Source organism: Peromyscus leucopus, chromosome X (genome assembly GCF_004664715.2).
Source record: "Peromyscus leucopus breed LL Stock chromosome X, UCI_PerLeu_2.1, whole genome shotgun sequence".
NCBI lineage: Eukaryota > Metazoa > Chordata > Mammalia > Rodentia > Cricetidae > Peromyscus > Peromyscus leucopus.
In genome coordinates, this window is record NC_051083.1 from 104,328,760 (window position 1) to 104,345,971 (window position 17,212).

General features: G+C 43.8%; 2 protein-coding genes across 2 annotated transcripts; both read right to left on the minus strand.

The window, feature by feature from the left end:
• Positions 1-251: 251 nt before the first annotated feature.
• LOC114705424 (rhox homeobox family member 2-like) lies at positions 252-3,868 on the minus strand. The gene is made up of 4 exons (XM_028887319.1): positions 3,802-3,868; positions 3,263-3,635; positions 1,685-1,730; positions 252-302 (listed from the first exon to the last, which is right to left on the minus strand). Exons 1-4 carry the CDS (start codon positions 3,866-3,868, stop codon positions 252-254), a joined length of 537 nt encoding a protein of 178 aa, XP_028743152.1.
• A 7,724-nt stretch (positions 3,869-11,592) lies between these two features.
• Positions 11,593-15,698, minus strand: LOC114705445 (rhox homeobox family member 1-like). The gene is made up of 4 exons (XM_028887337.2): positions 15,683-15,698; positions 15,034-15,400; positions 13,263-13,308; positions 11,593-11,692 (listed from the first exon to the last, which is right to left on the minus strand). Exons 1-4 carry the CDS (start codon positions 15,696-15,698, stop codon positions 11,642-11,644), a joined length of 480 nt encoding a protein of 159 aa, XP_028743170.1. The 3' UTR covers positions 11,593-11,641.
• Positions 15,699-17,212: the final 1,514 nt, after the last annotated feature.

Consider the following 17,212-nt stretch of genomic DNA (forward strand, 5'->3'; position numbering starts at 1 on the left):
TACTGATGCTGACTCTGTGGTGCATTTTTTGGAAAGAGACCTTGTCATTGGGTTTAAATGACAGTTCCTTGATAGTTTACACAGCCGTCTTGCTAATTCTTGAAAACAAATGGAGCAAATGTACAGAGAAGTTACACCTTTATTGAAAATACAGATGCTGAGGGTGCAAGAGCGTTAGTGTCAGCAAAAGCTTATGAGCATCTGGCTAGAATTCCTCCACAGTCTTCGGGGAAAGAAGCACCTCTGAGCATTTATAGCTTCTGATCTCTCCTGTATTGTTCTCGTCTCCCCTTAAACCAATTCTACAAGCCAGAAAAAAAATTGATTCAGTAGAATAATCACGATAATAATCAGAAAACACACCGTGTAACATTAGCTGCCCTCTATAATTTAGATTACACAGAAGAACCTGCTGTCTAAAATGTGGGAGGGCCTGGTATCCACCCCAGGACTGCAAAATAGTCCCCAGACAAATGTCCAAACGTTGCATGCCCTTCCCTGTTTCCTACAGTAATTCACTATCTAGGAAGTCAGCAGGATTTTCAGGGAGATGCACCAGCGTGCTTCAGATAATTACGAAGCTGGGTATCCTTATATGTGTGGCTTCACCAGGTGCTTCAAAACAGCAGAGGGACCAGGCATTTGGACTCTATGCTTTCCCATTCCCTTCAGTCTCTGTTTAACCAAGCTTACATCAACATTATCAGTGCCGGTTCTGCCTGTCTACTATCCATACACCCAAATTACTCCTGTAAGGATAAATCTATGCTTAGTTTTCAGTATTTCAAATAATTTAGGATCCCAGCACTCAGGAGGCAGAGGTGGGCGGATCTCTGTGAGTTCCAGCCCAGCCTGGTCTACAGAGTGAGCTCCAGAACAGGCACCAAAACTACACAGAGAAACCCTGTCTCAAAAAACCAAAAAAAAAAAAAAATACAATTTAGGATCACGGAACTCTCTGATTCTTTTCAAATTAATTCAAATAAGTTAATTTGAATTAATTTGAATAATATATATTTCATAACTTTAGTGGGATGTCTCCACAGAGACATTCTATCTTAAGAATATTAGTGTTACAAGGACTTAAACACACATTTCTATATCAATATGTTATTAATACAATTATTAATTCATAGAATGTGTACATATCTTATATGTTAAAACACACATTCATAATTATCTACAGGACACATGTATGTGTGATACATACATGTCTAAGGAGTGTGTTCTTTTTGGAAGTTGTGCTTCATCTTGAAATGAGCCATTTTAAGTGGGTTGTATTTTCTTATTCCATTTTATACGCACAAAGAGGATAAAGCTTAAAAGTCATTTTAAGGGGGCTGTAGAGATCTCTAAGAGTTAAAAGCACTTGCTGCTCCTGTAGAGGACCCAAGTTTGGTTCCCATCACCTATATAAGGTAGCTCATGACTACCTTTAATTCAAGCTCCAGGGACTTGACACCCTCTTCTGGCCTCTGAGGGTACCTGAATTCATGTTGCATATAGATGCAGACATATCTATACACATGAATTGTTTAAAAAAACATTAAAAAATGTGTCATTTTGAAACATGATGAGGTAAAAAAAAATATCACAACACAACAACTTCACCCACAGGATGAAAGTATCCAAGATACAAAGCAAGTTCTAGAACAGCTGTCTTGCCAAATTGTCTTCTCCTTACCTGAACTCTAGCTTCAGTCACACCTATCCATCTTGCCAGCTGTTTTCTGAGGGCAAAAAAGGCAGAGGTTCAGTACTGGGCATCTTGGGTGAAATAAAGTATGTGAAAGATACCTTATATTTGTTTTTAAATGTTTGTCCCATCCTTTACCTTCTGTGACATTCACCTTGAAGATTTTGAGGCTTAAAAAATTCTACTGGTAATTTTGTTTATTATCACCATCCATTAACGGACATAAAAACACACCACATCCCTAATAAGCATTTGAAAAACACTAATATTGACAGCAAAAACCTCAAAAGAAATGCTCTGAACATCAGGAGACTTTCTCAAATAATAAAACAAAAGCTACAAAACAAACATAAAGAAGAAAAACCTGTGTGAGGCTTTTGTCAGGATTGAAGGGCAAGCTCAAATAAAATATGGATTAATGCGGAACATCTGAAGATTTCTAATGTTTAATTAACTCATGAGGATGTCCAGCCTGCAGATCACCAGGGAAATGACATGTTACATTTATTTGTTTAATTTATTTAGTGTGTGTTAGTGCATGCATTCCATAGGTGTGGGGGTGTGCATACCTGTGCAGGTCAAAGGACAACTGATGGGTGGTGGTTCTCTCCTTCCACCGAGAACGTCACCCTCTATTATTTTAACCATCCAACCTTTCACACTTCTTTTAACAGGGCCTTACTCATATAGAAGACATTGCCCAACGTTTTCCACTCTGATTCATTGAAATACTATATGAAAATACCTTCATTCCCATTGTCTTAGGGTTACTACTGCTGTGATGAAAATACCATGGCCAAAAGCAAATCGGGGAGGAAGGTGTTTATTTGGCTTACACTTCCAGATCATCATTGGAGGAAGTCAGCATAGGAACTCAAATAGGACAGGAACCTGGCGGCAGGAGCTGATGCAGAGGCCTTGGAGGGGAGATGTTTACTGGCTTGCTTCTCATGGCTCTTTCAGCTGCTTTCTTCTAAAACCCAGAATGACCGACCAGCCTAGGGCTGGTACCATCCACAGTGGTCTGGGTCCTCTCAGATCAATCAATAATTACGAAAATGCCCTACAGACTTGTCTACAGCCTGATCTTATGGAGGCATTTTCTCCACTGAGGCTCCCTCCTCTGATGACTCTAGCTTGTGTCATGTTGACATAAAACTAGCCAGGACACCCATTTTTCATGACTCTCACCCCTACCCTAGCACACTAGTGCAGGAAGTCTGGCGGCCTTGATTTTGGAAGTGGTTTTTATTTAGATAGGGTAAGAGAGAGGCCGAGGATATAGTTCAGAAGGTAAAGGTGATGGCCAGCCAGATTGATGGCCTGAGGTTGATCCTGGGACTCCCACGGTGGAAGTAGAGAAGAGACTAACTCAAGTTGTATTCTGACCACTGCGTGTGTCAAGTGAAACCTACGCCAAGAGAAACACATTCCCACACCCACAAAGAAAAACACAACAAAGGAATAAATAATAAGCAATTTTGAAGGGGTGGCCCGAGGAGGACCAGGGAGAAAGCCAAAAGCCATCCCAGGAAACAGGGAGTAAAGACCAGGCTATCTGCTTACCTTACTTCTGCACTGATGTAGTGACTATGCTGGAAAGACCGCTCCAGCTCCTGCAACTGCCACTGGCTGAACTTGTAGTGGAAGCAGCGCTGGCGCACCAGCACCGACACTGGCTGCGCACTTTCTGCAAGCCACAGGCCCTCTCCAGCCGGCTTCTTCGGCTGCTTCTCATTCTCGTGGTCACCGCCACAGGCGCCCTCTTGGTTCCCGCCATCCTCGAGGCCTGCAGCATCAGCAGCCGAGGGGCCTTCTCCACTTAATTCTCGGGCTCTTTTCCCTTCCGCTGCTGCGGCTTCCCGCCCAGGCTGGCCCTGTCCACTCGCTTCCTCATTTCTCCCCTCTCCAGCCGGCAAGAGCATGGGTGCCTTCGCACCTAGAAGTGGGAAACAGAGGAAGACAAGAGTCAGAGCCCAGGGTGGTCTGATGGTGCCGTGAATTTGCGGCAAAGCCGGCAGTGCACGGCACCTTTCTCGTCGTCTCTGTGGGACCCTCCTCTCCTCATGGACATCTCCAACCCACCATTCCCAACATGCACTGACCATTCGGTTTTTTTTCATCCTCATCGAGTCCCCCATGAAGCAAGTAGTTGGTCTTTCGGCGCTCCATGTCCTGAATGCTCACTTGCCGCTTGCCTCAGCAGACTCTGAGTTGGAGCTCCTGGCGACTACGAAAGCCCGGGCTTCTCAACCAGGAAGAGTTCTCTTTTTGCCCCGGGGCCAGTAGTACAGGTTACTAACTATCCAATCATGAGAATGTTATCCTGACTCCCATTTGACCTCCTGCTGCCACGAGTTGAGCCCCTGGAGTGCAAAACAGAGAAGTTAGGTCAGAAATGAGCAGGATGTGTTTGCAGGGAAGGCACCGTCCTTGGGATGCACGCGAGACTTTCCAAGTTGCAGCTTTGCCTTGGTAAATTATCTTCCTAGGGAAGGTGTGATGGTCAATTGTGCCAACAGACTTGTATTGAAGAAGAAAAACTCCGGAGGCTTTGGAGAAATGTTTTTAGACTATCACTTGGTTACTTGAGGGCGCTTTTTCATGATTTTAATTCCAGTACTCTGGGGACAGAAGAAGTGGATCTGTTCCAGGCTAGTCTGGTTTTACACAGTGATTTCCAGGCCAGACAGAACCACAGCGAGATAATCCCTTCTCAAGGCCTAGTAGTTCACACTAGGTACCTGTTAATTGACAGAGAACAGAAATAAAGATTATCCATGGGGTCTTTTTCTTTGGGTTTTCATAGAAAGTGAATTTCGAGTCTGTCTTATTTGCATGGTCTACCTTTACAGGAGCTTGGGCGTGGATTGGGGTTTAGTAGTACTGTTAAGCCTTGTTAGTGCTGTTAAGTACTGTGGGCCTGTGAGAATTGTCACATCTGTGCTGAGGTTCCTCACCTTTCTCTTGAACACATACACTTCTAATGCCGTCTCTGAATGATCAAAGGGTCAAGACCAGGCCTTGATCTCCATCTAGGAACTGTCTGTCAAGCAGCCCCTTCACTGGTATGTGGTCAGGCTGGTCCCAAGGCAGACAAGTTTTCGCAACATGTCCTGGTCACTCTGAGACTAGAAAGGACCCCGAAGATCCAATATCTCTATCCCCAGGCAGTTCCTTTTCTAGCGTGCCTGAGGAGGAGTTCTTTTCCCACTGAAAGACATACCTCAGAATTCTGGAACTATCTCCAACTAAATCTCCATATGTTGTTTCCTGCCCTTTGCTCTTTGCTGTGTAGCCCGAAACTGCTGGCGTCAAGGAGCGCAGACCCTGAGAATTTTTTACTCTCTAGTTCTGGTCGAGATTGCAAAGATACTCATTTCTGAGTTGGTGGTGTGGCTTATTGCATGGAGCCCTTGCCTAGCATGCATAGCACTATTCATGGCTACTCCTCAGCATGGTATAAGGCAGCCCAGAGTCTCAGGTTTTAATGCCTGTAATCTTAGCATTCAGAAGGTAGAGGCAGAAAGAGCAGAACTTCACCTTCAGCTACAGTTTATTTGAACCTAGCTTGGGACACATGCACACTGTCTAAATAAAAAAAAAAATCCATCTCCTTCCCCAAATTCCAATATCTCCATTTTCAAATGTGGTACTAGGCAATGGGACCTGATTTAATTTTGAATTCACTGATACATGCTCCTTGTCTTAACATGTGATCTTTCCTCAAAAATGTTCCTAGGATGTTTGAAAAGAAAAGTGCAGTTTACTGCTTGTGGTTACAATATACATAGGAGTTATAGCTGGGTAGACTATTGATTGCTTTTCTCCCTTGGCAGCTTGCATTGCACCTTCTGAGACTATGAAAGCCAGTCCTGGGTGGGGGAGGGGAGGCTTCCAGGTCAGTTCCAGCTGGATTATTCCTCCAAGTCCTGTGTGTGAAGTGTGTCATGTCTCCAGCAATACGGACTAACCGTCAGTTCTGGGAGGCCACTAAAAGCAACAGCAGTAGCCAGATGATTCTCAGATCTTTTCACTCTCTCCAACTGCCCTCCCTGGCCACCAGCTTGAAATGGGGTTTCTTATGCCTGGTATTGGGGGTTTTGTTATATAGTCTATGCCTCTTGGGGGAGCACTGTCAGCCTGAGTGGGATAACTTAGCTGAGAAAATGTATTTTTTCCTAAGTTATTCTAAGCACTCTCTCTCTCTCTCTCTCTAAGCATATGTATGTGTGTTTATACACATAGACTTACATTTATTATGTGTAATTTTAGGTAAATAATTCCTTTTTTTCAGACATTATTAGTGTTGTTTTACCCTCTCTCTCTCTGTTTATTGACCATCCTCCCAACTCCCATTTCCCTCTTCTCTAGTGCTACCCCTGGCCCATGGTCCCTTTTGCTTTGCTGCTTTCTGGTTATGTACCAGCATCTGAAGGTTTGGAACTACGGTTCTCACATGAGGGAGACCATGCTACGTTTGTCTTTCTGGGTCTGGGTTATCTCACTCTATATAATTTTCTAGTTTCATCCACTGCAGATTTCATAATTTCATTTTTTCTTCACAGCTGAGTACTATGGTATAGTGTGTATGTACCACATTTTCACGATCCATTCATCACTTGAAGGACATCTAAGTTGTTCCCATTTCCAAGATATTATGAATAGGGCAACAGTCAACACGGCTGAACACATTTCTGTGGAATAGGATGTTTTGGACATGTGCCAAGGAGTAGCTGGGTCATCTGGTAGATTTCGTTTTACCTTTTTGAGACTTCTCCAAACTGATTTTCAGAGTGGCAACAGCACTTTGCAGCCACATCTACAGTGAGCAAACCTTCCCCTTTCCCATATCTTTACCAGTCTTTGTTGTTGGTTCTTTTCTGGAGTTCAGCCATTCTGACAGGGCAAGATGAAAGTAAAACTACTCAAAGTAGTTTTCATTGGCATTTTTGTAATGGCTAAGGATGTTGAACACTTTTTGAGATTTCCTTTAATTATTTTTTATTTCTTCTTCTGAGAACTCCCTGTCTAGATCCATAGCCCATTTTTTTTTAAGTAGGGTCATTTGTTTTCTTGAATTTAGTGGTTTTATTAGTTTGTTTGAGTGCTTTGTACATTATGACTAGTAATTGTTCTTCAGATACACTGCTGGCAAAGATTCTCATTCACTTTGAGGGCTTCCAACGCAATCCAAATCAAAACCCCCACATTCCTCACAGAATTAGAAAAAAAAGTTTTGATTATTTCTTTTGCTGTAAGAAGGTTTTTCATTTTATGAGTTTCCATTTGTCAATCATTGGTCTTAATTCCTGAGCAAATGGAGCCCTATTCAGAAAGTCTTCTCCTATGCATCTTCTAGGTATCTTGCAGGGTTTCATACTGAGGCCTTTAGCAATTTAGTCCATTTGGCATTAATTTTTGTTCCATTGGAGAGGTCTTCTTTGATTCAGTTTATTCGTAGACATTTTATTTTCTTTGGGGCCAATGTAAATGGAGTGTGTCCTTGATCTCTTTGTCAGCATGCTTTTTGGTGGTGTATAGAAAAGGCTACTGGTTTTGTATTTTTGTTTTGTTTTGTTTGAGACAGAGTTTGACTGTGTAGCCCTGGCTGTCCTGGAGCTTACTCTGTAGATTAGACTGGCCTCGGACTCACACAGATCTTCCTACCTCTGCCTCCTGAGTGCTGAGACTAAAGGCATGTGCCACCACCATCTGGTTTTGTAATTTGATTTTGTATCCTACTACTCTGTTGATATATATATATATATATATATCATATACCTGTATTTGGCTTGCAAGTATTTTTTTCTTTTATTCCCATAAAAGTTCAGGTAATGCAATTGCAGTAGCCATCTCCAAACCCAGATCTGGGTGTGGATGGAGATACAAAGACCCCAGGGCTAACCGGCTGAATTGGGGAGTGCCAGGTTCATTGAGAGACTTTCTCTCAAAAAATAAGGTAGAGAACAGGAGGTGGTGGTGTACATCTTTAATCCCAGCACTCGGGAGGCAGAGGCAGGTACTTTGCTGTGAGTTCAAGGCCAGCCTGGTCTACAGAGCAAGTTCCAGGACAGCCAGGGCTGTGACACAGAGAAACTTGGTCTGGAACCTCCCACCCCCAACAAAGAGGCAGAGAACAATTGAGAAAGACACCTGACATGGATATCTGGCTTCCACATCCATAAACACACACATGCATACCCCACCAACACACACAACACCATAAAGAAAATTCAATAATATTTGGAAGTAAGGTATTAGCTCCCTATTTTAATATCAGCTTATATGATTTTCAAGTGATCTTTGATTCACTGAAGTCTTTTGCCTAGAATTAAGTTTTGTCTGTTATCAAGGTTTGGGGACATTTCATTGGATTTTACTTGTCTGTTTGTATATTTTTCTAGATTTTTCTTCAAATCTTTACTTTATCAATATTGTAACTTCTTAAATAGTTCCTGTAAATGAGATACCCCTTAAAAATTCAAGAAACCCCCAGCGTCCTACATTATTGTATCTACCTGTGGCTCTTTGTGCCTGGAATCTTCCAGAGTCACAGATGATGTGGAAAGACACTGAGAAGAAGCAGGATGTCTCCATTCCCAAAGCTCATAGTCCCAATGATTTCATTACTGATGCAGAAGTTGACACTCACCCCACCCCATGCATGGCTGGAATTCCTCAGCAGCTGCTCTGACAGATGCAGACCCCAGATGCCTGTTACTCTTGTGCTCTGCCCCTCACTTCTCGTCCTGGAAACACAGGCTGATGCTCCCAAGAGAGGCCAGAGTGACATCCTTCACGTAAGTGAAAAGAGAGGCTTGGGGTGATGTCTGCTCTCGGGACCTTTATTTTATATATGTTGGGATTTTGTCTGCATGAATGTCTGTGCACCATGTGCTTGCAGTACCTGAGCAGTCGAAAAGATGGGGGAGAGGGTGGATATCCTGGGACTAGAGTGTTGCCATGGGTTTGGAGTGTGTGAGCAAGTTGGTCTCTGATTTTTTTTTTTAACTTTTATTGATTCTTTGTGGGTCTCACATCATACATTACAATCCCACTTGTCTCCCTGTCCCATCACATCTGCCCTCTGCCTTTGTAAGCTCCCTCCAAAAACAAAGCTCAATTTAAAAGAACAAACAAAACAAAGAAACAAAACAAAAAAGGAGAAGAACCTTGTTGTGGAAGCTGTGCTGTGGCACTTTGAGTCACACAGTTTGCCCTTTAGTCCCTTCATTTTTACTTGTAAATGTTCATTGCCACAAGTCACTGGTCTGGTTTGAGGCGTCTGGTTTCTGCTTCACCACTGATAATGGGCCCTCACTGGGGCTCCTCTTGGATATCTTGTTGTCCTGTGTCGTAGAGATCCTGCTGATTTGGATCTATAGGTCCGTCCCCTTGACATGCTCTAATAGTTCATAGATGAGGTGGATATTGGGGTAAGCCAACAGAGCCCTTGTTCTGGGCCTGGGTGGTAGCTGGCTTTGTCAGCCTGCCAGCTCTCCCTCATCATCACCACCCCAATGAACTCTCTAGCACTGCCTCGGACAGCTCATCCAATTCAGCCTGCAGCAGGGGGCAGGAGCCGGTTCTCCTGCTCTCAGGCCCTCAGATCCAGCTCACTCACATTTACCCCACCAGGGCCTGTTCTACTGTTTTGCCCAGGAAAGGTGCGGGGGGCCTCTCTCCATATTACTATCAGGGGAACACAGGGAGGGGAGTAGCTCTCCTGCTTTTATGCCCCCAGGGCTGGCTCACCTGCCCACCCTACGCAACAGGGTCAGCTCTAGTGTGCTGCCCCCCGCAACAGGGTCAGCTCTAGTGTGCTGCCCTCCGCAACAGGGTCAGCTCTAGTGTGCTGCCCTCCGCAACAGGGTCAGCTCTAGTGTGCTGCCCTCCGCAACAGGGTCAGCTCTAGTGTGCTGCCCCCCGCAACAGGGTCAGCTCTAGTGTGCTGCCCCCGTGGGGTGCAGGGCGTGCTCTCCTGTGTGCTGCAGCAGGCGAGGGCAGGACCAGTTCTCTCACTCATGACCCTGGGGCTAGCTCTCTCTCCTAGCAAGGGGTGGAGCGGGGAGGGCATCTTTCCCTCATCCGTGCCATCGCATGGCAGATGAGGGAGGGCAGGGTCAGCTCTGTTGCTCTCACACCCTCAGGGCTAGCTTACCTGAGTCTCTGACAACAGGGCCAGTGCTAGTGTGCTGTCTTTGTATATTTATATCATAAAAGTCACTTTTTTTTTGTTTGTTTTTTGAGACAGGGTTTCTCTGTGTAGCTTTGCGCCTTTCCTGGGACTCACTTGGTAGTCCAGCCTGGCCTCGAACTCACAGAGATCCGCCTGGCTCTGCCTCCCGAGTGCTGGGATTAAAGGCGTGCGCCACCAACGCCCGGCAAAAAGGTTTTTTTTTTTTTTTTTTTTTTTTTTGTTTGTTTGTTTGTTTTTTGAAAAGTCACTTTTGAAACTGAGGCTTTCTGCTGGATGCCTGCATGTTAGCTATGTGCTCTAGGTCCCGAGAGCAGACATCACCCCAAGCCTCTCTTTTCACTTACGTGAAGGATGCCACTCTGGCCTCTCTTGGGAGCATCAGCCTGTGTTTCCAGGACGAGAAGTGAGGGGCAGAGCACAACAAGAGTTACAGGCATCTGGGGTCTGCATCTGTCAGAGCAGCTGCTGAGGAATTCCAGCCATGCATGGGGTGGGGTGAGTGTCAACTTCTGCATCAGTAATGAAATCATTGGGACTATGAGCTTTGGGAATGGAGACATCCTGCTTCTTCTCAGTGTCTTTCCACATCATCTGTGACTCTGGAAGATTCCAGGCACAAAGAGCCACAGGTAGATACAATAATGTAGGACGCTGGGGGTTTCTTGAATTTTTAAGGGGTATCTCATTTACAGGAACTATTTAAGAAGTTACAATATTGATAAAATTAAGATTTGAAGTATTAGTCTCATTCTGAATCACAAGAAATGTATACTTTGTGAAGATATCTTTTTCTTTCTTTCTTTCCTCTTTCTTTCTTTTTTTCTCTCTTTTTTTCTTTTTTCTTTTTTGGTTTTTCGAGACAAGGTTTCTCTGTGTAGCTTTGCACCTTTCCTGGATCTCGCTCTGTAGACCAGGCTGGTCTTGAACTCACAGAGATCCACCTGCAAGAAGATATCTTAAGTGTCAGTTAGCTTGTGTTCTGCAGAAGAGGGACAATATGCCTACTGGGTTTGGGTTGGGGGACAATAGAGAGAAGCCTTATTATGGCCTGGAGAGGATGGGCTCTTCTCTTTCCTTAGAAGCAGCAAGACTTCTCAGAGAGTGGCTGAAGAGCCCTGTGTATGGCATGGAAAGGGATAGAAGAGAAGAGTTTGTGGAGCAGCCTAAATGAAAAGACACTGTGCTGCTTCCCAAGAATCCTATGAATGGCCTATAAGGAAGTTTCTCAGAGATCAGGATTGAAATAAAATTCTGAGTATGGCCAGAATCAGTTCTGTCTAGATAAACACTTTCTCTCCCCAGGGTCTTGTTCCACCTCTCTTATATATTTTTGGTTCTAAATGGTAGGAGAAGGGGTGAACCCAGCATGATAGGTGAACAAAAAAGAACGTGTGGGTCAGTGAAAACCTACTATGCAACTTGGAAAGGTCTTGTGATATAAAAGGCCTGCCTAAGGTAGAGCAGCAATTTCATCTCATGCAGGGAGGCCTTGTTATTCTGTCTAAAGGAAATTTCTTGATAGCTTATACACATACTTTACTAAACCAGAAGACACATGAAGCATACTTATTGTGAATCCATAATCTTTATTGAAATACAAGTGCTTTGGAGATAAGAGTATAATAACAAATTGTTGGTGGCAGAGCAAAATGTCATCTGTATCTGGCACCTGGGTGAGAGCGGCTCCCCCACAATCTTCAGAGAAAGATGTTCTGGGAAGCAGGAGGAGAACCCCTGAGTGTTTATAGCCTCTTATATCTCCTGTATTGTTCTCTCCTCTTCCGAAACCATCTCTACAATGAGTGAGAAAAAGGAATTGGTTCAGTGTAGCATACTTATGGGACTGCAACTGAAAAACATATCATGTACCCTTACATATCAGTGACAATTTAGATCCCACAGAAGAACCTGCTGTCTCCCTACTCTAATGCTGTGTGGGGCTGAGGAGCTGGGACAGGGTCCACTGCTTGCCTAGAATGTGGGAGGCCCTGGTTTCCACCCCAGAGCTGCAGAACAGTCCCAGGAAAAGTGTTCAAAGGTTGCATGCCTTGTTTCCCTCTGTACTGCAATGCACCCTGGAGAATGTGAGCAGCATTTTCAGGGGGCTACACCAGTGTCTATATCAGCTTTATGAGTCCTGGCTTCAGCCTGTGAGCTATCACCTCACTCAAATTGCTCCTGTAAGAATAGAATTTATGCTTAATTTTTAGTGTTTCAAATAGTTCAGGGTCATGGAGCCCCCAGCTACACTAATTTGAATATTTTGTATGTCACAAACCCAGTATGACTCACAGAGAAACCCTACCTAAAGGATATCAGCATTACAAGGACAGTTATACACTGAATGTATATATTTATTTATCTATATGTAATTAATATAACTGTATATATATTATATTGTAGCTGAAGTTTTCTCCAGTCCTGCCTGGCCCACGGTCAGGCTAAATCTCTCTCACCCACCAGTCCCACAGCCTCTCAGACCCAACCAAGTAAACACACAGAGACTTATATTGCTTACAAACTGTATGGCCATGTCAGGCTTCTTGTTATCTAGTTCTTCTATCTTAAATTAACCCATCTCTATTAATCTATACCTTGCTACGTGGCTCGTGGCTTACTAGTACTTTATATCCTGCTCTTCATCGTGGCAGCTGGCAGCATCTCCTCTCTCTCAGCTTTCCACTTCCCAGACTTCTCTCTCTTTGTCTCGCCTATACTTTCTGCCTGGTTACTGGCCAATCAGTGTTTTATTTACCAATCAATCATAGCAATACATTCACAGCAAAGAGAACATCCCACAACACTATATACCTATTTTATAAGTTAAAAAGTGTATGTTTGTAGCTTATCCATAGGATATATGCATATGTAACATATATGTGTGTATGGAGTAAAAGTAGTTTTGTACTATTCTTTGTTTCTTTAGGAAGTTATGTTCCATTTTGAAATGTGCCCTTTCTGTAGGGAGGCTTCCTTATTCCGTTTCTACTCGCAAAGACCATAAAGCTCAAAAGTCATTCTGAGGGGAATGCAGAGATGCTCAGTGGTTAAGAGCACTTGTGGCTCTTGCAAAGGGTCAGAGTTTGGTTCCTAGCATCTATCGTGGGTGGATCACAACTACCTGTGACTCCAGCTTGAGGGCATTTATGGCATCTTCTGGATTCTTTAGGTACTTGCACACATGTTGTATATGCACACAGAGACATACACATAATAAAATTAGAAAAGTAAATCTTAATAATCATTTTGAAACAGTGTTATGTCAACAGCAAAATAATTTCAAGGGTAAGAGAAAAGAGCCCAAGACATAAAGCAAGTTCTAGAATGGCTATGCCGCCAAATGGCTTTCTTCAGTTTACTGACCTTCACTGTGGCTTCACTCACACCCATCCATCTGGCTAATTGTTTTCTGAGGGTAAAAATGGCAGATGTTCAGTATTTAGCATTATGGATGAAATAATATGTGAAGGACATTTTATATTTATTTTAAAATGTTAGTCCCATCACCTACCTTCTGTGACATTCACCTTGAAGATTTTGAAGCTTTAAACAAATTCTACAAGCAATATTTTATTATTAATGTACCATTTATAGACGTGAAAACCCATGCATGTTCCCAATAAGCAATTTTAAAAGCACCAACACAGACACCAACAACCTCAAAAGATATGCTCCTAACACTGAGTATGGTGGTGTAGGAGACTTTGCCTCTAAAAACAAAAGAAAACAAAACAAAGAAAAAAGCTTACAAAGCAAATATATACACAAAACCCTGTGTGAGGCCCTTTGTCAGGACAGAAGGATAAACTCAAAAGAAGATGGATAAATAAAAAGCACATGAGGGTTTCTATCGAGGACATCCAATGTGCTGATCATTGGGGAAAATTGAATATTGCATTTATTTTAATTGTGTGTGAGTGTGCACGCCCGTGTGCTCCAGCACCATAGTAAACATGTGCAGGTTAGAGGACACCATGGATGTGGATTCTGAGGATGGAACTCAGGTTCTCCAGCTTGGTGGTAAGTGCTTTTACCCGCTGAACATCTCACTAGCCCTGGGAAATAAAATATTTAATCCACAACAGACAGAAAAGGAAAATTAAAAAAAAAGTCCTCCACAATACCAGCAGTCCCTTCCAGAATTCCCAGATTGAGCGAGGCTCAGGTACCAGGCCAGCCTGGACTACAGAGTGAGATCATCCATTAGAAAACAAGACTAAACAGAAAAAAAACCCCAGGTAAGCTGGAGTACGCCTTAGATCTCAGCCCAATATTAAACATCATTTTTATGGATTCTTTTTGGTGGAAAAGGTGACAAAAAAGGGAGGTCAAAAATAGCAGGAGAAAGTTGGGGGGTCAGGCTTGGCCAATCTCAGCTCTTGGGAAATGGAGGTGGGTGAGTCTCTGGGGGTTTGAGTCCAGTATGCTCTACTGGCCTCAAATGTGAGTTCCAGGCCAGGAAGGGATTCATAGTGAGACTATGGAGGTGGGGGTTAAGGAGAAAAATGTTCCAATGAGTTTATAATTATAAAAACTAAAAGAAAATACCCAGTGTACAGATTTATTAAAACTTTTAACAAGTGCAGGATGTCACTCTGTACTATCCCAACCATACCTCAGCCTTGTACACCTCTTTTAAAAGGACCTTACTAATATAGCAGACATTACCTGAAGTTTTCCACTTGATTTATTTACATATTATATGAAAGTACCTTCATTCAAATTTTGCATGACTCTTACCCCTGTCCTAGAATCTTAGTGCCGAAGACAGGATCCAGAGGCCTGAATTTTCCAAGTGACTAGCTGACAAGATGGATGGCAAAGTGGGAAACTGCACTTGCCTGAAAGCCTGATGATCTGAGTTTGATGTTCCCGGACCATACAACTTATTCCTGCAAGTGTCCTCTGGCATCCACATGTGCCAAATGGTGCATGTACACACACACACACACACACACACACACACACACACACACACTAACACACACACACACTAACAAATACATGAAGTTAAAAAATAATGTGTAGTTTTTAAAAACGAGGGCATGTGGGGGACCAGAGAGAAAGTCAACCGTCATCGTGAACCTGCGCGTGCTCCCCTCAAATAGGACACCAGGCTCGGAAAAATCCTCACCTTGCTTCTATGCTGATGAAGTAATTGGTCTGGAAAATACGCTCCAGTTCCTCCAGCTGCCACTGGGTGAATCTATGGCGTAGGCGACGTCGAGGCACTGGCCTTGGCACAGACTGTACTCTCTCACCCTCCATACCCTCAGGAATCAGCTCCTTTGGTTGCTGCTCACTCTCCTGGCCTCCTCCAGCTCCACCATCTTCCTGGTTCATGTCGTCATCTACCAGGCCTGCAGCTCCAGCAGCAGTGTGGCCTTCTCCACTTAATTCCTTTTCTCTTTCCCCTTCTGCCGCTGTGGCTCTCCACCCTGGCTCACGCTTTCCACTCTCTTTCTCATTTCTTCCCTCTTTAGCTGGTAAAACCTTCGAACCTGGAAGTGGGGAAACAAGAAGATGAGGCATCTGGGAGGGGGCCCAGTCTTTAGCTGGTAAAACCTTCGTACCTGGAAGTGGGGAAACAAGAAGTTGAGGCACCTGGGAAAGGGCCCAGCGTAGGTGTGAAATTGCAGCGAAGCCGGAAGTGTGTGGAACCGTTACTCTTAAGGAGATTGTTAAACCACCATTCCCAACTGATTACTGACCATTTCCTCCTATTCCCTCATCCTTATCAACTCCAAGATTGAACAAGTAGTTGATCTTGTAACACTCTATACCTTGGATGCTGTTCATTTTTGTTCTACATCTGTAGGCTGAGCTGTTACCTCTTCTAGTTCCGTTATAGAGTAGAACTGTGACCCTTGACCTGGAAGAGATTTCTTCCAGCCTACTCCCCATTACTATGTGTCTAGTTATAGAAGTAGTGTCCTGGCTTCATACCCATTACCTGTTGCTGTGTATTGGGCCCTGAAGTGCCCAAATGACAGCAGTTTGATGCTTCAACCAGCAGGATGTGTTTGTAGGGAAGGCAAAGTTCCTGGGCAAGTAGAGATACTGAAATGGCTTTTTTTTTTTTTTACAGGTGGCGAGAACATTACATTTTTATTTTGCATGACATTGTGACAAGACATCGTTGCCTATGAAGTTTACTCTTTTTTATTATTAAGCAATTTTCTATTTATGTTACATACCAACCACAGATCCCTCTCTCCTCCCTCCTCCTGCTTTCCAACCCCACCCCCATTCCCACCTCCTCCAAGGCAAGGTCTCCCATGAGGAGTCAGAGGAGCCTGGTACATTCAGTTGAGGCAGGTCCAAGCCCCTCCCCCCTGCACCATGACTGTGTGAGGTATCCCACCATAGGCACTGGGCTCCAAAAAGCCCACTCATGCACCAGTGACAGATCCCAATCCTACTGCCTGGGGAGCCCCAAACGAGTTCCAGCTAAACAACTGTCTCTCCTATCCAGAGGGCCTAGTCCAGTACCATGGGGGCTCCTCAGCTATTGGTTCACAGTTCATGTGTTTCCACTAGCTTGGCTATTTGTCTCTGTGCTTTTTTCAGTCATGGTCTCAATATCCCTTGCTCATAGAATCTCTCCTGGACTCAACTGGACTCCTGGAGCTTGGCCTGTCGCCAGGCCATGGATCTCTGCATCTGCTTCCATCAGTCACTGGATGAAGGCTCTACGATGACAATTAGGGTATTCACCGATCTGATTACCAGAGTAGGCCAGCTCAGGCACCCTCTCCACTATTGCTAGTAGTGTAAGCTGGGGTCATCCTTGTGGATTCCTGGGAATTTCCTTAGCACCCTATTTCTCCCTATTCCCATTATGTCTTCATTTATCATGGTATCTCTTTCCTTGCTCTTCCACTCTGTCCCTGTTCCAGCTCAAACCTCCTGTTCCCTTATGTTCTTATCCCCCATCCCTTGCCCTCCATTACCCCCCTCATGCCCAGTTTGCTCATGTAGATCTTATCTATTTCTTCTTCACTGGGCAATCTATGTGTCCTTCTTGGGGTCCTCCTTGTTAGCTAGCTCCTCTGGAGCTGTGGATTGTAGTCTAGTTATCCTTTGCTTTACATCTAGTATCCACTTATGAGTGAGTACATACCATGTTTGTCTTTCTGATTCTGGGTTACTTCACTCAGGATGATATTTTCTAGTTTCATCCATTTGCCTGCAAATTTCATTGTTTTTTACTGCTGAGTACTACTCCATTGTATAAATGTCCCACATTTTCTTTATCCATTCTTAAGTTGAGGGGCATCTAGGTTGTTTCCAGGTTCTTGCTATTACAAATA